Below are 21238 nucleotides of genomic sequence, written 5' to 3' on the forward strand. Positions count from 1 at the left end.
GTGTGTGTGTGTGTGTGTGTGTGTGTGTGTGTGTGTGTGTGTGTGTGTGTGTGTGTGTGTGTGTGTGTGTGTGTGTATGTGTGTGCGTGTGGCGATATTCTATATATATTTTTTTAAATAAAAGCTCTTTTTCCTTTTTTTCGTCACACAGACATTAGCTCCCATTAATAAATAATTTATCTTGTCCATCCCAGTTCAGTCACTAATCTGTATTACTTGTTATGTTATGCCTCGTCCATATTATGCCTTAAGGTTTGGCGAAGTGTGCTGCAAACTGCTACGACTGTTCTTGTTTCTCAAACTTTACCACTCCCCCATAAACTTTGCCCCCATCCCCAACACCAATCTTCTTTCTCTGACACTCTTTATCTTTCTTCCATACCATACTTGTTCTGCTTAAATTCTACTTCAAATTCTATATATTCTAGACCAGGGATGGATATCGTTTACATTCTATCGATACCAGTTCCAAAACTGATACTGTTACTGATACTACTCTCAGTAATTTGGTGCAAAAGGACATGATGAGAAAAGATATTAATAATTTTAAGTTATTTTATTACTGCTGTACTTTAGTACTGCAGTTTACAAAAGTCTCTAAGCAATCAGACAAAGACATTAAAGCACATATTTAAAATAAAAAGACCCTTAAAAAAGAGAGAGAAGAAGAGATTTCCTCAGAATACCACAGCACAACATATTTTAATTAGAGGTCGACTGATTGGTTAAGTGGATTTTACTGATAATTATGGCTGCTGTAGGTGGGATTATACTTGCAGATAACTATTTAATCAACTGATAACATGGATACTGGATAAAAAAACAAATATGTTATGCTACTGACTTGGCCCTCAGGGCCACTAAAGAGACCGCTAGGGCCATAGCCCCCTTTGGCTGACCCTGTCCTCATCTTGTAAGACCAAGATGGCGGCACGCGCACAACATGAGATTCTCCAGATAATTCTCCAGTAATCACTAACTTCACTAACTGAAAGTTTATTTACTCAAAACAGGCTTGCATATATCTTATATAGCCGACAAACACTACTAGACATCGGCCTTAACAACAGAGAGGGACTTTTAACGAATTTTGAACTCCCGCGAGAAATCGCACTGTGGACTGCTGATCCAGTTCGCCCGGCGGCAAGACCCCAGCGCTGGCCACGAGACCATAAACAAAGGAGGGGGAAGTGAGTAGGCATTAAGGCTAGGCTAAGGCTAAACCTGCATCAACCATCTCTTTTAAGCATCTTCCTTGCTTCCTGGAAACATGACTCAACAACAACATTCCTAGCAGCGCCATTGAGATCACGGGTCACAGTGTTTCCCAGGCGGACAGGACGGCAGTGGTCTCTGGTAAGCACAAGGGTGGAGGTCTGTGCATTTATGTTAACAAATCAATGTGCATAAAATGTACTGTTACTGAAAGTAATTTTAAGTATTTGATAATTAGGTGCAGGCCCTTTTATTTAATGAGAGAATTCTTAGTCATTGTTGCGACTGCAGTGTACATTCCACAGGCTAAGCTAGCTATGGGGGAACTGCATGCAGCTATCAGCAAAAAACAGTCTGCACATACCGAAGGAGCTATCATCGTTGCTGGACTCTTCAACCACTCCAGTCTAAAATTTGTACTTCCAAAATTTCACCACAATGTTTTCTGCTCTACCAGAGGGAACAACACACTGTATTAGGTATACACAAACATACCTGAGGCATACACGGCCATTCCCCTTCCCATTTGGGTCAGTCTGATCACCTCTTTTTGTTCCTGCTACCCAAATACACTGATCAAACGGATAAAACCAGCTGTGAGGACAGTAAAGATATGGCCAGAGGGGGCCATTAATTCTCTACAGCAAGATTTCAATTTACTGACTGGAACATATTTGCCTCATAGGCCACACTGGACTCTCACACAGACATGAACAATTAAACATCATTTGTTTTAGACCATATCAACATGTGCATTGACAATGTCACCACCTTCTTCTTCTTCTTTCGGCTGCTCCCATTAGGGGTCGCCACAGCGGATCATCCGTCTCCATACCACCCTGTCCTCTACATCTGCCTCTTTCACACCAACTACCTGCATGTCTTCCCTCACCACATCCATGAACCTCCTCCTTGGCCTTCCTCTTTTCCTCCTACCTGGTGGCTCCATCTTCAGCATTCTTCTACCAATATAATTCATGTCCCTTCTCTGCACATGTCCAAACCATCTCAATCTCACCTCCCTCACCTTGTCACCAAAACATCCTACATGTGCTGTCCCTCTAATAAACTCATTTCTAATCTTGTCCATCCTCTTCACTCCCAACGAAAACCTTAACATCTTCAGCTCTGCTACTTCCAGCTCTGCCTCCTGCCTTTTACTCAATGCCACTGTCTCTAATCCATACAACATCGCAGGTCTCACCACAGTCCTATAAACTTTCCCTTTCATTCTTGCAGATACCCTACTATCACAAATCACTCCTGTCACTCTTCTCCACCCACTCCACCCTGCCTGCACTCTTTTCTTTACTTTTCTAACACACTCTCTATTACTTTGCACTGTTGACCCCAGGCACCTGAACTCCTCTACCTTCTCCACCTCTTCTCCCTGAAACCGCATCACTCCACTGCCCTCCCTCTCATTCACACACATGTACTCTGTCTTACTCCTACTGACTTTCATTCCCCTTCTCTCCAGCGCATATCTCCACCTCTCCAGGCTCTTCTCAACCTGCTCTCTACTTTCACCACAAATCACAATATCATCTGCAAACATCATAGTCAGGAGACTCCTGTCTGACCTCGTCCGTCAACCTGTCCATCACCACTGCAAACAGGAAAGGGCTCAGGGCCGATCCTTGATGCAGTCCAACCTTCACTCTGAACCAGTCTGTCGTGCCCACTGCACACTTCACTGCCGTCACACTGTCCTCATACATGTCCTGCACCACCCTTACATACTTCTCTGACACACCTGACTTCCTCATACAATACCACAACTCCTCTCTTGGCACTCTGTCGACGCTTTCTCTAAATCCACAAATACACAATGCAATTTCTTCTGTCCTTCTCTATACTTCTCCATCAACATCCTCAAAGCAAATAAGGCATCTGTGAGTCTCTTCCTCGGCGTGAAACCATACTGTTGCTCACAGATGGTCACCTCTTCTCTCAGCTTGGCTTCCACTACTCTTTCCCATAACTTCATGGTGTGACTGATCAACTTTATTCCCCTGTAGTTACTGCAGGTCTGCACATCTCCTTATGCTTAAAGATCGGTACCAGCACACTCCTTCTCCATTCCTCAGGCATCCTCTCCCCTTCCAGAATCCTGTTAAACAATCTGGTTAAAAACTCCACTGACATCTCTCCTAAACATCTCACGCCTCATATCAGTATGTCATCTGGTCCAACCGACTTTCCATTCTTCATCCTCTTAATCGCTGCTCTCACTTCCTCCTTACTAATCCTATCTACATCCTGCTTCACCAACTCCACATCCTCCAACCTTCTCTCTCTGTGATTTTCCTCATTTATCAGCTGCTCAAAATACTCCCTCCACCTTCTCAACACACTCTCCTCACTAGTCAACACATTTCCCTCTCCATCCTTTATTGCTCTAACTTGCAGTACATCCTTCCCAGCTCGGTCCCTCTGCCTGGCCAATTGGTATAACTCCTTTTCTCCTTCCTTAGTGTCCAACCTCTTATACAGCTCCTCATATACCTTTTCCTTGGCTTTCGCCACATCCCTTTTTACCTGCTGCCGCATCTCCTTGAACTCCTGCCTACTTTTCTCATCACTCTGTCGATCCCACTTCTGTTTTGCCAACCTCTTTCCCCTAATGCTCTCCTGCACTTCCTCATTCCACCACCACGTCTCCTTGTCTTGCTTTCTATTTCCAGATGTCACACCAAGTACTTTTCTAGCTGCCTCTCTAATCACTCCTGCAGTAGTTCCCCTGTCTGACACTCTTCCCTGAACCTCACACTACACTCTTCCTCGTTCAGTTTCCACCATCTTATTCTTCTTTCAATCCTTACATTCCTCCTCTTCTTCTTCGCCTCCAAAACCATCCTACAGACCACCATCCGATGCTGTCTAGCTACACTGTCCCCGCCAACACCTTACAGTCTCAATCTCCTTCAGGTTGCATCTCCTGCATAGCACATAGTCCACCTGTGTGCACCTTCCTCCACTCTTATCGTCACCCTATGATCCTCCTTCTTCTTAAAATACGTGTTCACCACTGCCATTTCCATCCTTTTAGCAAAATCTACCACCATCTGCCCTTCCACATTCCTCTCCTTAAAACCATACCTACCCATCACCTCCTCATCACCTCTGTTCCCTTCACCTACATGCCCATTAAAGTCTGCCCCAATCACCAATCGTTCTTTCCTAGGTACACCATCTACCACTTCATCTAATTCACTCCAGAATCTTTCCTTTTCCTCCATCTCACAGCCAACTTGTGGAGCATAGGCACTGATGACATTTATCATCATCCCTTCAACTTCCACCTTCACGATCATCACCCTATCAGAAACTCTCTTCACCTCCACTACACTCTTACTGTACTCTTCCTTCAGAATCACCCCTACACCATTTCTCTTCCATCCACACCATGATAAAACAGTTTAAATCCACCTCCAATGTTCCTGGCCTTACTCCCTTTCCACTTGGTCTCCTGAACACACAGCATATCTACCTTTCTCCTCTCCATCATATCAGCTATCTCTCTCCCTTTACCCGTCATAGTACCAACATTTAAAGTACCAACCCGAACCTCCACTCTCCTGCACTGCTACTTTTCCTGCCGTCTCTGTAGACGTCTTCCTCCTCTCCTTCTCCTCCTTCGGCCAACAGTAGCCCAATTTCCACCGGTACCCTGTCGGCTAACGATACCTGTGGCGGTCGTTGTTAACCCGGGCCTCGACCGATCCGGTATGAAATTCTCCTTTGTGATCCGCATATTTGATTTGGCACATGTTTTACTCTGGATGCCCTTCCTAACGCAACCCTCCCCATTTACCCGGGCTTGGGACCGGCACCAAGAGTGCACTGGCTTGTGCCCCCCTAATGGCTGGGTTACAATGTCACCACCTTCAAACACGTTTAATGCTTTCCTTATCAGAAGCCATGGATAAACTCTGAGGTCCGTCTCCTGCTGAAAGCAAGAGATGCTGCTTTTAAATCTGATGCAGAGGACTACAACAGAACCAGGGCCAACCTAAAAAGGGGTATTAGGAGAGCCAATCACACATACAAACTCCACATATAAGAGCACTTCCACAACTCTGACCCCAGGCGTATGTGGAAAGGCATCCAGACCATCACAGCGTGGTGTGCCACCAACAACCTGACCCACAACATCATGAAGACTAAAGAGCACATTGTGGACTTTCAGAAGTCTAACAGCAGGAGACACTTTCCAGTCTACATCAATGATACTGAGGTCCTGTGCACTGTAGAAAGAGGCTACATGATTTAGTTCAGGTCTTATTCATCTTGATTCAACAGGGTGTGCCACACTCTGGTGGGGCCCGAGTAAGCTCTGGTTGTGAAAAAAGAAGTAGAAACTCTCTTGAGGAAGCAGGTCATAGAGGTTGTCCCTCCCCCAAACAAAGAGTACAGGTTCTACAGCCGGTACTTCAGAGTTCCCAAGAAGGATGGGGGGCTGTGTCACCGCTTACTAATGAGGCTCAGGTTCAAGATGCTCATGCTGAAACAAATTGTGTCTCAAGTCAGTCCTGAGGACTGGTTTGTCACAATAGATCTGAAGGATGCCTACTTCCATGTACCCATCTTTCCTTCACACAGGAAGTATTTGAGGTTTAATTTTGGGCTGAAGCTTACTTAATATCAGGTCCTTCCATTTGTTCTTGCACTCACACTCCGCACCTTCACGAAGTGTGTGGATGCGGCTCTGGCTCCTCTGAGACACCGGGGCATCCGCATACTGGACTATATCAACTATTGTTTGATATTGGCTTGATCAGACCACTTGGTGACCCGGTATTGAGATATTGTTCTCAGCCAGATGAAGAAAATGGGGTTAAGTCTGAACAGCAGGAAAAGCGTACTTTGTCCTGTACAGAGGACCACCTATCTATGTGTGGTGTGGGATTTGACCACTATGCGGGTGCAGTTGTCTCCTGCTTTAGTCAAGTCTCTCTTCATGGCCATCAAGAGAGTGAGAAAAGGCCAGTCACCCACTGTAAAGCAGTTCCAAAGACTGCTGGGTCTAAAAGCAGCTGCATCCAATGTGGTGCTGCTTGGCCTCCTATACATGCAACCCCTGCAGTGGTGGCTCAGGAACAAAGGGGTCTCCCGGAAGGGCTACCTACTCTACACAATCAAGGTCATGTGGCAAGCCTTATGGGCCTTAAACATGTGGAGGGAACCCGGGTTCCTGTTACAGGGCCCCAATTTGGGGGCTCCTCATAGCCCATAGCCATCTGTGTTAACGACAGATATGGAGGAAGTGTTACAGAGCACAAGTGGACCTCTTTGTGACTTGAGAGACCTCACATTGTCCCCTCCGTTGCGCTGCTCCTGGGAGTTCTGGAGAGAGTTTGCTGGGATGCAGTTCATCTCCTCCTTGTCAGACGGCCATGGATCGCCAACCTGGTAAACATTCTCGAACACCCTCCCTGGGAGATTCCTTCCAGGTGGAATTTTCTGTCTCAGGCAGGGGGCTTTGCTTCACCCCTGCTCCAAGCTGTGGAGGCTGTGGCTGTGGCCCCTAAAGGTGGCACAGCTCTTAGCCGCAGGTCTCTCAGCCAAGGTGGTAGAGACCATTCTCTAATTCAGAGCTCCCTACATGAGCAGGTTGTATGCCGCAAAGTGGAGTCTGTTCACTATATGGTGTGAAGCTCACCAGTTAGATCCAATTAACTGCACGTTTGAAATTTCTTTAGGAACAGTTTGCCAAAGGGTTGTCTCCTTCCACCCTAAAGGTTTACGTGTCCGCTATTGCGACTTACCACGCTTAGCTTGCTGAGCAGTCACTAGGGAAAAACCCACTAGTGCCGCATTGCCTCCCTTCCAGCCTTTGCCCGAGGTGCCCTTGAGATTGCTAACAGTCAAAACAGTTTTTCTTCTGGCCATCTCATCACTAAAGAGAGTTTAGGCCCCCAACCAGGAGAAGTTTAATGCAAGTATTGGACACATACGTCTACAGAACTGCCTTGTGAAGAAAGTCAGCCCAGCTGTTTGTCTGCTACCATCCATAAAGGAAGGGTCTCTCTGCAGATAAGCAGGCCCTCAGCAGCTGGATTGTAGATGCTCTCCACTCCTCTTATAAATCCTCTGGTCTGCCTGCTCAATTCAGGGTCAGAGCTCACTCAACCTGAAGTGTGGTGGTCTCTAAGGCCAAGACATTTGCAATGCTGTGGGCTGGTCTACCACACTGACTTTGTAACGTCCTCCAGCCTTGACATTAGTACCACTTCTGGCCCCTCTGGTCTTCGACCTAGATGTGCCCATCCATACTAGACAGAGATTAGTTAGTCTGACGGTATTGTACACTTGTTTCCAAAGCATTGTTGATGCTGCTTGAGTTCCTGAAGGTTACGCATGTAACCCTGGTTCCCTGAGGGAACGAGATGCTGCATCTCGGTGCCACACTCCCTGCATCCCTGCGAGTGCTTCCTTCACTTTTGAAGTTAGTGCCGTTTCCACTGCATATGCTTTTATACTTCCTGGTCATGACTTCGTGTTTTCCGATGGACGTTGTTGACGCAGCGTCTCATTGAACCAGGGTTACATACGTAACCTAGAGACGTTTTAGCCCCTCTAGAAAAATTCTAATAAATGTAATAAAATTAGTACCTATAGCTGATTTGTGTTTATTTTTTTATGAAAATAACACCGGCTCTGTATTACACTACTGCATATATTGTATCTGACATACTGTAGGTGTCGCTTAGATTTGTAACATGAACCCAAACTTTCAAACATTGCCACCATGACTGATTGTCTGTGCACACACACATACAGGCACACACGCACACACGCACACAAAATTGTCGGCCACATTTTTGGGACAGAAAATGACAAGCACCGGCTTCTAAGTCATCATTAACACCAAAGTATATGCAGATAAAACAACATAAGCATTGGTTAGTTACTGTTTGTACTAAGGCTTATTGGAAGTCCGGTATTGACCCAAATACGTACCGTTTTTTGTACCCATTTTTACTCACACATGAGTATGAGCTACTGTAGCTCAAATAGCTGAAGAAGTTAATGCTGTTAATGCTTGATGGGTCATAACTGTTTTGGCAGCAAAAGGGGGACCAACACAATATTAGTCAGGTGGCCATAAAGTTATGCCTGGTAGGTGTATGTATTTTTCTCAATGGGAATAGAAAACATACAAATTCTATGTGGTTATGTCTTAATGTGTGTTCTAGGTGCTCCTGATGTTTATCAGCCGTGTGAACCAAGCATGCACTCCTGGAGCCCTGAGTTCAGCCTATATGAGGCCAATATGAGTTCTCAGTGTCTTCAGACTGGAGGATGTGTTTTGCAGTTATACTTCCAGTATGCAATTGTTCCTGACACACTAACTGTGTGGATCACCTACATCTCCTTCAGTGAGTTCTGAACTGAAAGCTACTTTTTTCTTATATTTTTACATGTAATAAAGATCCTGCAATCTTTCACAATTGTTTTTTTTACTGTGTGAATATTTTATTGGACAGTACTTAATATGTACATTTAATAAAATCAGGAATGAATTATCTTTATTTAAAAATAAATAATCCAACCAAATGTTTCATTAAATAAACAAATTTATATGTTTTGTTTTTAAGTACACTGATTAGCTGATGTTATTTATGCTAATAGGTTATCATGCCATCTCTGATTTGGAGTTCATCCTGGAGGCTGGTGAATCAGTTCACGTCGGCCCGCAGAATGTTTTTTGTGACATTCCTTTGACTCTTCGTGCCACCAGTAGCAAGAAAGTAAAGGCTATAAAGATATCCACCTTTGATAAGAAGTTGGAGGTTGATGCTGTGCTGCTGACATCACGACCTCAAAATCCTCTGTGCTCTGTCTGCCATCCACTTATCTACCACGTTCTTCGAGATCCACCCATACAGGAAGGCTCTGTCACACTTAAACAATCCACATACACAGACAGGTAAGATGCTGAAAACTTTACACATGCACGCACACACAGACAATTCAATGCTTTAAGCATCAGTTCCAATTTAATGTGTAAATTGAAAATGTGGAACTGGGAAATTAATGTTGGCAGAGGATTTGTGGTTTGATTGTATGTCACACCTTTGTACTTCTTTGTCATCAAATCCTCACACCCCTGTAAATCTTAGCATTTATATATTTCAAAACAGATAGCAGCTCTTTAGCTATGCCACTAAGTCACTGTTTTTTTTTTTTGTGAAAGGATATTTTTGAAAAATTAAATCTCTGTGGATCTGGGCCTATTCTTCTTCTTATTAAAAATATTTAACAGTGTAATAATTGAAGCTCTCAGTGTTCCTGAATTTACATTGCACTTTTTTATCTGCTTTTTAAGTGTGAAGGGTCAGTGGATTATTTCTTCTTGTGCATCGCAAAAAGCCAAAACTGTCATTAATAATGTGGAGTGAAGTCTGTTTCATCTCCAACAAATGTTCTTCTACTGGCACTATAAATGTGAAAATATGGAAAAATCAAAGAGAATAAAGTTATGTGGAAACGGTCAAGGAGTTAAGGACACAGAGTTGCAAAAAGTACAAACTTGGGGATCTGAACCAAAAGTACTTATTTTACCAGTAGAAACAGTAAACATCTGAGGCTATTTGGAATTGCTTTCTCTCTCTCTTTCTCTCTCTTTCTCTCTCTCTTTCTCTCCCTCTCTCTCTCTCTCTCTCTCTCTCTCTCTCTCTCTCTCTCTCTCACACTCTTGTCATCACTTACGCTCATCACTGTTATTATGTGATAACTGACATGTCATTCAGAAAGGAAAAGGCATGCCGACACGGCTGTACTGCCACCAAGAGGTGTACAATAAAAACAAAACCCCTGTTACTCTACTTCCAATGCTAGTACACATCAGTACAACCAAGAAGGTAAATTAAGAAATGCATATAGAAATTTGGATAAATCTATATATAAATGTATATAGATTTACATTTATATATAGAATTATCCAAATTTCTATATGCATTTCTTAATTTACCATCTTGGTTTTATAGTAGTAAAAAGAATTAGCCTTCTTGCTTTTGACACATAATACCCTGGTCACTGACATAAATTGCTCCATTTATCTCTGCAGCTCTGAAAGCAATACATAATTAATAAGTGCAATTTGTTAACGGGTAACAAGAGATTGGAAAGAAGCTTCTCTTACTATTGGCCGGAAAGGCAGCTGAAATCAAGCAAGCTGTTGGTGAATAACCTCTCAAAAACTCAAGGATTAGAAATAAATCAATAAACTCTGATACCTATGCCAACATGAGCTCAGTGTTTGCAAGGTTAGATCATCCTTTGAAAAAGATCTGCTCTGAAGCTGCATCTTGTATCTTGTGTGTTACCCGATGTCTTTAAAATGATGTCTTCTTGCATGTGTGTGCATGTGTCTGTGTATGCATGTCTGGTTGTGTTGAGATGCTCATAGTGATGTACAGAAAGGGAAGCGCTATGAGTATCGGATCCAGGTGGAGGGCGAAGGCTTGCACAGTGAACTCTCTCCTTCTTTGGTCTACACCCATGGAGACCCTTTCTGTGGAGATGGACAACTACAAGGGTATGTGAATAATTAATTAAACCTTCATCTCATTTTGAGGAGTTTTCCAAGCATACATCAAATATGCATTATAATGACACACATAATACATGCAGCTTATTTTAGTGACATTTTTACAAATCCATCTCGATTTGAAAGGAAAGTGAGAGGGTGCTGTCCCCTGGTTGCCATTTAAGGGAGTTTTTCTTGCCAAAGTCACTACTGGCTGGCTCATTATGGGCAAACTTAATTATAGTTTTAAGTAACTATTACAAACTTATAGGCACAAAACTTATGTATTCTTTCATAACCACTTTATATCTGTAAAGCAGCTTTGAGACAATGTTTATTGTTAAAAGCACTATACATATAAAACTCAAATGTTTATATCCACTGTCCATAGCCATTAAATTAAGGGTGTTATGCAATATATGCAATATGTTTTCATTTTTATAGTTCAACAGTTTATTCATGTAAAAAAATAAATTATATTAATAAGGCATGTACACACCCACGAATAGGTTACAAATACTCAGACTAAACTAAAAGATTTTCCCACTTCTGTTACACAACTGACACAAAGTAAAGATTTGTTTTTAATTATCAAATGCAATGAAGCTATGACTATGTTTTTTTAAGTAAAAACAGGTGGTCAGTAATCACTGTCCTTCAATGAAAAGTGTTAATAGAACTAAAAGGTAAATTATATATTAATATATGCTATGTTTCAATAAAGAGCCTATTACAGTTCCAGACCCAACTGGTTTATACTGTTCTACTTTTTAAATCCACCATCCAAATTAAATTGTATTTTTTTTTTTTTATACAATTTGGTCAATGATTTCAGAAGGTATAAATGCTGTCACTAGTACTGTAGATACAATATAATATAAAAATAGTTTAAAGCTTGCTGTAAAAAAGTAAAAAATCTTCTGGCAGACGCCAGAAGATTTTTTACTTTTCACTCTTTTAAATAAAAGAAAGTTTATGCATTTGTGTGCATTTTATTTGTAGCTAAGGTTAACTTTAACCTCAACTCCTCTTTGTGCAGGATGGAAGAATGTGATGATGGCAATCTTTTGGACAGAGATGGCTGCTCCAAAAAATGCAGCAAAGAACCAGGCTTCAACTGTGTGGGTAAGTGACAGCAAGACATTGCGCTTGCATGAAAACGCTAAAGAATCCATAGTGCTAGTGTTATCCACTAAATAAGAAGTGGCTAGTGGCTAGCGCTATGGATTCTTTAGCATTTTATTTCCAGCTTTTAAGAATTTCTCTTAAAAGGAGAACATCCTGATAATTCCACATATCATGGGAGTGAATGAATGAAGGATAGCAGTAATGAAGATATTTGTTAAAGTATGCTGAAATAAGTACATAAGTTAAGAAGATCATATCTTTAGAAAATTAAATATTGAAAGTAATTATTTTGGATTTATGAATTATTCAAAATATTATTAAATGTTATTTTATATATTAATAAACCAAGCAGGCATTTTATTTAAAATTGTTTTAAAAATGTAAACTGTTGATGTTTACAAAAGTTAATAATAATAAAATGAGTTAATAAAAAATAACAAGACATTTTATATTTTGCATTTCTTAGCTGTCTTAGAGAAATTGTACGGAACCGTGACTTAAAATACGAGGTACGTTCCGAATCATGAATTGAAAAGTACCGTTACACCCCTGGACCACACATAATATGTGAACAATTATAGATCATTGGTTAAACTTCTGATTTCCTGTTTGGATTATTAGTGTGAACCTCTCAGGGCAGTCTGCCAAAAAAATATTATTTTTTATAATCCACTGCTGCTAGCTGTGGCTATAGATAATCCTTATATTTACTGTTAATACCAGGTATTATCATAAATTTGCTAAAAGGATGGAAATGGCAGTGGTAAACACTTATTTCAAGAAGAAGGAGGATCATAGGGTGACATACAGTAAGAGAGGAGGAAGGTACAGACAGGTGGACTATGTTCTATGTAGGGGATGCGACCTGAAGGAGATTGGAGACTGTAAGGTGTTGGCAGGGGACAGTGTAACTAGACAGCATCTGATGGTGGTCTGTAGGATGGATTTGGAGGTGAAGAAGAATAGAAGGAGAGTGAAGACAGAAAGAAGAATAAGATGGTGGAAACTGAAGGAGGGAGACTGTAGTGTGAGGTTCACGGAAGAGGTTCAGACAGGGGCTCCTTGGCGGTGAAGAGGTGCTGGATGATTGGGCAACTACTGCAGGAGTGATAAGGGAGACAGCTAGAAAAGTACTTGGTGTGACATCTGGATATAGAAAGGAATACAAAGAGACGTGGTGGTGGAATGAGGAAGTGCAGGAAAGCATAAGTAGAAAGAGGTTGGCAGGGAGGGAGGGCAGTGGAGTGGTGCAGTTGCAGGGAAAAGAGGTGAAGAAGGTGTAGGAGTTCAGGTACCTGGGGTCAACAATGCAAAGTAATGGAGAGTGTGTTAGAGAAGTGAAGAAAAGAGTGCAGGCAGGGTGGAGTGGGTGGAGAAGGAGTGGCAGGAGTGATTTGTGATAGAAGGGTAGCTGCGAGAGTGAAAGGAAAAGTTTATAGGACTGTGGTGAGACCTGTGATGTTGTATGGTTTAGAGACAGTGGCATTGAGTAAAAGGTGGAGCTAGAGGTAGGAGAGCTGATGTTGAGGTTTTTGTTGGGAGTGACGAGGATAGACAGGACTAGAAATTAGTTTATTAGAGGGACAGCACATGTAGGACGTTTTGGAGACAAGGTGAGGGAGGTGAGATTGAGATGGTTTGGACATGTTCAGAGGAGGGACATGGGGTATATCGGTAGGAGAATGCTGAGGATGGAGCCGCCAGGAAGGAGGAAAAGAGGAAGACCAAGGAGGCGGTTTATGGATGTGGTGATGGAAGACATGCAGGTAGTTGGTGTGAAAGAGGCAGATGTAGAGGGCAGGGGGTATGGAGACAGATGATCCACTGTGGTGACCCCTAATGGGAGAAGCCGAAAGAAGAAGAAGACCAAGTATTAGCATAACAAAATACAATTTAACACATAAATATGTCTTTTCATGTCACAGGTGTTTTAGTTTAGGCATACTTTACAACTCTTCAGTCTGTACTGCTTTCTATCTATAGAGCATGTGTATATGCCATAACCATATACTCTATGTGTTATGACTATATCTGTCATGGTATGCATTTGCTATGTATAAAAGCAGTTACTTTTACATAATCTGTTTAAATAACTGACTGATATCATATATCAGCATACTTTGTGACAGCCTGGAAGTTATTAAATAAAATTTGTTGAGCCAAGCTGCACTGTGACTGACAGCTACTAAATTTACTACAAACCCGATTTCAAAAAAGTTGGGACACTGTACAAATTGTGAATAAATAAACTGAATGCTAGGATGTGGAAGTTTCAAATTTCAATATTTTTTCAGAATACAACATAGATGACATAGCAAATGTTTAAACTTAGAAAATGTATAATTTTAGGGGAAAAATAAGTTGATTTTAAAGTTCATGGCATCAACACATCTCAAAAAAGTTGGGACAAGGCCATGTTTACCACTGTGTGGCATCCCCTCTTCTTTTTTTACAACAGTCTGCAGTCTGGGGACTGAGGAGACAAGTTGCTCAAGTTTTGGAATAGGAATGTTGTCCCATTCTTGTCTAATACAGGCTTCTAGTTGCTCAACTGTCTTAGGTCTTTTTTGTCGCATCTTCCTCTTTATAATGCGCCAAATGTTTTCTATGAATGAATGATCTGGACTGCAGGCTGGCAAATTTCACTACCCGGATCCTTCTTCTATGCAGCCATGATGTTGTAATTGAAGCAGTATGTGGTCTGGCATTGTCATGTTGGAAAATGCAAGGTCTTCCCTGAAAGAGACAACTGGATAGGAGCAAATGTTGTTCTAGAACTTGGATATACCATTTAGGATTGATGGTGCCTTTCCATATGTGTAAGCTGCCCATGCCACATGCACTTATGCAACCCCATACCATCAGAGATGCAGGCTTCTGAACTGAGCGCTGACAACAACTTGGGATGTCCTTATCCTCTTTAGTCCGGATGACATGGCGTCCCAGTTTTCCAAAAAGAATTTCCAATTTTGATTCGTTTGACCACAGAACAGTTTTCCACTTTGCCACAGTCCATTTTAAATGAGCCTTGGCCCAGAGAAAACACCTACACTTCTGGATCATGTTCAGATATGGCTTCTTTTTTTTCCTATAGAGTTTTAGCCGGCATCGGTGAATGGCACAGTGGATTGTGTTCACCGACAATGTTTTCTGGAAGTATTCCTGAGCCCATGTTGTGATTCCTATTACAGTAGCATTCCTGTATGTGATGCAGTGAGGTCTCAAAGATCCCCAAAGGCCCTAAAGATCACTGGCATCCAGTTTGGTTTTCCAGCCTTGAGGCACAGAGATTCTTCCAGATTCTCTAAATCTTTGGATGATATTATGCACTGTAGATGATGATAACTTCAAACTCTTTTCAATTTTTCTCTGAGAAATCCTTTCTAATATTGCTCCACTATTTTTCGCTGCAGCATTAGGGGAATTGGTGATCCTCTGCCCATCTTGACTTCTGATGGACACTGCCACCCTGAGAGGATCTTTTTATACCCAATCATGTTGTCAATTGACCTAATAAGTTGCAAATTGTTCCTCCAGCTCCTGTTCCTTATATGTACATATAACTTTTCTGGCCTCTTATTGCTACCTGTCCCAACTTTTTTGGAATGTGTAACTCTCATGAAATCAAAAATGAACCAATATTTGGCATGACATTACAAAATGTCTCACTTTCAACATTTGATATTTTATCTATATTCAATTGTGAATAAAATATCGGTTTGTAAAATTGTAAATTTGTAAATTATTGCATTCCTTTTTTATTCACAATTTGTACAGTGTCCCAACTTTTTTGGAATCAGGTTTGTAATTTATATTAGAATTTTTATTAAAAAAAAAAAACAATAAAACATTTTTTTTATTCATTTTCATTAGAAATAATATTAAAAAGTATACATATTTGAGATGATATTCATATTGGCCCATTAATTTTGGAATGAGCTGCCTTAAGTTCACAGCTTAGAACTTAAAAGAGTTAATTATGTAATAAATAAAGTACAATTTATATAGTTTTATACCATTAATACCATAGGAATTGTAGTGTTGCTCTAGCACTAGATCTCTAATGATGCTACAGTATTCAAGACATGTGGAAAGAAACCAGTTGCCAATTCACTGTCAAGGAATCTGAGTGTGTGGAGTGACGGGTGGCATAATGAAAATGACATGGTCTTCCACCTATTTATCAGATTACCTGACTAAACAAAATCTTGACTTAAAGATGGTGCCCATGATTGTCAATAAGTAGGAAGATAGGTTACTGAAATATCTGTGGAGTTGTATATATAGAATGAAAAATGAAAAAAAACTAGTTTAAAAAAGCCCTGGAATGACTTTGTGACCCCTCTTTCACACATATTGTCATTCAGCATAGATAATCCGCCAAAGTTCACACAGTGGATGTGTTTTTAATTTGTTACTGGAGTCCATTCATCAGTCACCTCATCTATGATTCATAGTCTTCTTACTGGGCATGTAACTCATTTACATGTGCCAGCTGTAGAGGACTTTTGATTAAAAAACATTCAAATTACTTTGATGAACTTTCATTTTCCCATATGGTTCTTCATTGTGCCTCCTCCCTAATAGAGCACTTTAATGAAGTTTTACTCTAATTTTTACAATAATTATCTTATAACGCCTTTTTAACTTAATTATTTTATTGACTTGGTATGAAAATTGCTCTTTTAAAAGGATCCCCACACCTTTTCCCTTACCTTTTTCTAACACTTTATACCTTATCCTTTTCCCTCTGCTCCTTAGTAGGAAACAAATATTTGGCATTGAGACAAGTTTTTGCCATTGAGACTAGTGTTAATGAGCCTGTGCTCTTTCCTTCTCTTAGGTCAGCCAAGCCATTGTTACTATTATGATGGGGATGGTGTGTGTGAGGAATTTGAAAGAGGCTTAAGTCTTCAGGACTGTGGCTTCTTTACTCCAAATGGCTACACTGACCAATGGGCCTCCAGTGCAACAGCTTCCCATCATGACCTGCGATGCCCTGTGCTGTCTGCAACAGGGGAGCCCAATCTCAGTCTGGTAATGTACAATGAAATGCACTTTTGACTATTTTTGACTATTTTTCTCCCAGCATGCCTACTGTAACCAGGTTTGAGAAACTGTATCCCAGTTAATGCAATGTATATCCACTGGATATATATATATTTGGCTGTTGTCCCTGAACTAATGTAATTAATATTATTAATTAACAGATATTATTTATTCTTTGGGTAGATCATCATAAAATAAGATTTTTTTTTACCTTTGTAGATGTGCGGGTCTCAGCATGTTGAAATGAGCAATGCACTAATGCAGGATGCGTGGGTCCCGTGTACAGCCATGTCTCACTCCAACAGTTACCACATCCAGGAGCAGTCTGTCTGGCTTAGGGTATGCGCTACAACGTAAGGAATATTTGGAAGAATGAGAAACAAAACAAGAATTGAATAACAGCAGGTTTGTTTTCCCTTGTTGGTGTTTTGATCAGGTGGATTTCGAGCAACCTGGCATAGCAGCCTCCATTCTCATCTATCTGGCCCATGATGGAGAAATGCAGAACCATGGAGAGCAGTGCAAGAAAACAGTGTCTATCCAACTCTGTGACACTAGTGACAAAAAACATACACTTGGTATATTTATAAATAATCGCTCGGTTTATAATGGTTATACTAGTCTCTACAATTGGCAACATGGATCATCACTTATTTATAATAAGTTTACTAATATTTTCCGTAGAGTTTTAAAGCAGTCTTGTTTTTACCCATCACTTGATCATTTCAAATATTTGGCATGTAGACATAATATGCATCTTGGTTTTAGAATTTTTTAATATAAAAAAATAGGGTGAGATTTCAGTATACTGAATATTTGAAATTTACGGTTTTGCACTATTTCTACATCCCTAAACAAATGTATACACATTTGTTATACTGGCGATATCAGCTGCTATGTATGCAAGGTCAAATTTCCTCATTTTCTAATGTCTTCTACTGAACCAAGTGGTTAGACAACAGGCTGATGAATTTAATCTAAAGTTTATCATAATGTTTTGCACAAACATGTGAACTCCATGCCATATTGAGTGTATACTGTCAGTGAAGCCAAAAGGAAAAAAAAACATAGCAATTTTTTATATTCTTGTTTATATTTCAATACGTTCTTTTATTTAATTAGAAAAAAGTATTTTCTTTAGTGACCTCATATGTACATGACTTATATCAGCCATAACATACATAGGTAAAATGGGTAAATGATTACAATGTAACCTGTGAAGGGGTGGGATATACAGTAGTAGGCAGCAAGTGAACAATCACTATTTAAAGTTGAGGTGTTGGAGGTAGGAATTATTTGTGGACGACTAAATATGTACATCACTTGCCTGGTGAAAAACACTTAAAGGTATCATTTGAGGACAAATAGTTTAGAAAATGTGCTGGACAAATCTGATTTGTTAAGGCCTCCACTATAAAATGTACTTAAAACAAGGCTCTGCTGCTAACATTTTGGCCACAACAATTCAGAGTCCTTTTGGCAGTATAAGCAATCAGCAATGTTATGGCTGATTGGTATATACAGTACTACTTTACTATTTTATATCTATATTATATTTGTTTATTGTTAAACCTAGACATCACAAAATGACCAGAAATAGTCCTAGTTGTAAAAATAGTTGTTTAAATTGTGTTTGTGTGTGTGTGTGTGCAGGTACCTATGGGCTGTCATGCCAGAATAACCCCTTGGTGGTGAACGTGACCCATAATCTGAGCATGCCGTTGTTCCAGACAGCTGCTTTGCTGCTGAACTTTTCCACGGTTCATGTGGCTGTGCTAGGAGTGGCATTGCGTACATCCTGCCATTTTAGTACCTTCGCCCTGACTGGGTGCGCTGAGGGTGGGCTCTTCCACGTCTTCACACATGCTCACATACAATCCACTTAAGATGGAAAAAAAGACCTGAATTGCAACTTAATTGAATTGTTCATTCACAGACATGCATTCATGTTCACAGAAAATCTTCACTGATTTGATTTGAATAAAAATAAATAAACTAATCTAAAACTGGTTTCCCATTCCGATTTTGAAAAATGCTGATTTACCCGAATCAGTGCTGGGGAACTTGATAATTATGCAATGAGTTAATGAAATTAGAAATTCTTCTTTAGTTCCCGATGTCAAGAGTTATTTCTGCAGAGTTAGCAGAATAGTCTAGTTGTCTTGTTTTCCTGCAACATTTTCTGCAAATGGTGTACCCTGGTATCACCAAGCTGCCACTTTTGGTGCCCTTGAGCAAAGCCCTTAAACCTCTGTGCTTCAGGGGTGCTGTAACATGGCCCTGCGCTCTGACCCCAGCTGCCAACATCGCTTGGATATAAAAAAAAAATTACAAAAAATTTCCCTGTGGGATCAATAAAGTATTCATGCTGACCAGTACTATGGCCAGACGAGTCAGTAAGATGCATGCATTATTAGTCATGCACAGAGTCATGGAACCCATTGTTCCTGCCAAAGGACACATTATAAAAACAATGCTATTAACTAATATGGACTTGCAAATGACCATTTAGCCTGGTCAGCCATGTGCTTGGTGACGGCTCTATGAAAGAGACTGCCACCTGGCAGGCCTATATACAGTTGTTCGCATGCTTTGAGGAACAACATAAAGGTGCTCTTCTGTCTCTTCTCTTGACAGGCATGCCCATTAAGTAAATAAAAATAATAAGCAATAGAAAGTTGAGTGATTTCTTAACACACTCCATAAAGACTGCATAAGCACTTGAGTAATTCTCATTCTTAATAAAGAATGTTATTAGCACTGTTATTTGATGCTTACTGTTATTATCTGACATGCTGTGTGTAATGAAACCATACAAATTTAGTTTATTGCCTCCACTAGTTAAGAAGGAAACTGCCCTGGCGGTATATATATATATATATATATATATATATATATATATATATATATATATATATATATATATATATATATACATTGGGGGGTGGCTCATAGATGCTTACTGTTATTATCTGACATGCTGTGTGTAATGAAACCATACAAATTTAGTTTATTGCCTCCACTAGTTAAGAAGGAAACTGCCCTGGCGGTTTATATATATAAATGTGTGTGTATATATAAATATGTGTGTGTGTGTGTGTGTGTGTGTGTGTGTGTGTGTGTGTGTGTGTGTGTGTGTGTGTGTGTGCATGCACATTTTTCCAATTAAGAATTATGTTGAAGCTTATAAATGATTTGGTACAGTAAGTAACAGGTGAACTGAATAAGATATAGATGATTGGAGAAAAGACAAAAATGCAAGAATGTGTCATCTTTGAAACTGTTATTTAGAGAAATAGATACTGTATGTATGTAGAGGTATAGGTAGGCAGGTCACTTTATTCATCTAGGAGGAAAACTCAACTATCACAGCAGCACAGAGAATTGGAAGTAGACAAAAAACACCCAATGTTATAAATGAAACAAAATTGGAACACAAACATTATATATACATAATATACATATAAAGAAAGAAAAAGGGTGTAAAGGGTAGTGCAGCAGGGTGTAAAAATTGCAATTGTAAAAAAGTGGAATTAAAATGGCAGTGCATTGCAAAAAAAAAGTGTAAACAGTGTGAAAAACAAAAGAAATGAACAGAAGTTCAATAGAAGTTCATATGGATATGAATAATGGCTGGTGGTAGTTCAGCCATTTAAGTTCAACTATTGTTCAATGAACTTATCCTAAGACTGACTTAGTAAAGAGATGTGTCCTAATACAGTAACGAGTTTTTGTGCAGTGTGATCACTTTTGGTAAAACAAAACATAATACTTTCTCCTTTACCAACACCTTTCTACAGCACCACTAACTAAGTTTTCTACTTAAGGATCACCATAGTTTAGCCTGTAAGCCAAAAAGGAGATGCTGTTTATTGTCAAAAATGACTGTACTTTTATAATTATTACTCTTTTCTTCCATTGATTTAAAAGTGGCGAGAGAATAGCCCAAGTCCAAGCCACTTGGTTTAACTTTTTTGCATCTCTGATGACACCTTCACAGTATACTGCTGCATAAAAGACTGCACTGGAATCCCCACTGAGAGAAGATCTCTAACTACAAATATTAAAGGACCTCAGCTTCTTCATAAAGCAGGGTCTGCTCATCCTTTTCCTGTACGCAGACTCTGAGTTGACCTTCCAGTCCAGGTTTTTGTTGAGATAAACAGCAAGGTATCTGTAGGTTCTCTTCCTCTTGTAGTCCACCCCCTCATCTCATTGGTCTTGGCCAAGCAAATGGTTCTTCCACCATTCCACAGAGTTGTTGATCATCTTTCTGTACTTTGCTTTCTGTCTATTCTTGATGCATTT

The 21238-nt window shown here is 40.2% G+C and overlaps 1 protein-coding gene across 1 annotated transcript in view; it reads left to right on the top strand.

Annotated features, from left to right (window-relative positions):
* The window catches only part of pappa2 (pappalysin 2), a 73730-nt gene that overhangs the window by 20697 nt on the left and 31795 nt on the right, over window positions 1-21238 (top strand). Inside the window, exons 7-14 of the mRNA XM_046851380.1 lie at window positions 8418-8600; window positions 8854-9151; window positions 10634-10762; window positions 11793-11878; window positions 16725-16918; window positions 17150-17269; window positions 17367-17508; window positions 18584-18758. Of these exons, the coding sequence (XP_046707336.1) occupies window positions 8418-8600; window positions 8854-9151; window positions 10634-10762; window positions 11793-11878; window positions 16725-16918; window positions 17150-17269; window positions 17367-17508; window positions 18584-18758 (1327 nt within the window). The remainder of the gene's footprint in view (window positions 1-8417; window positions 8601-8853; window positions 9152-10633; window positions 10763-11792; window positions 11879-16724; window positions 16919-17149; window positions 17270-17366; window positions 17509-18583; window positions 18759-21238) is intronic.

Source organism: Silurus meridionalis, chromosome 6 (genome assembly GCF_014805685.1).
Source record: "Silurus meridionalis isolate SWU-2019-XX chromosome 6, ASM1480568v1, whole genome shotgun sequence".
Lineage (NCBI taxonomy): Eukaryota > Metazoa > Chordata > Actinopteri > Siluriformes > Siluridae > Silurus > Silurus meridionalis.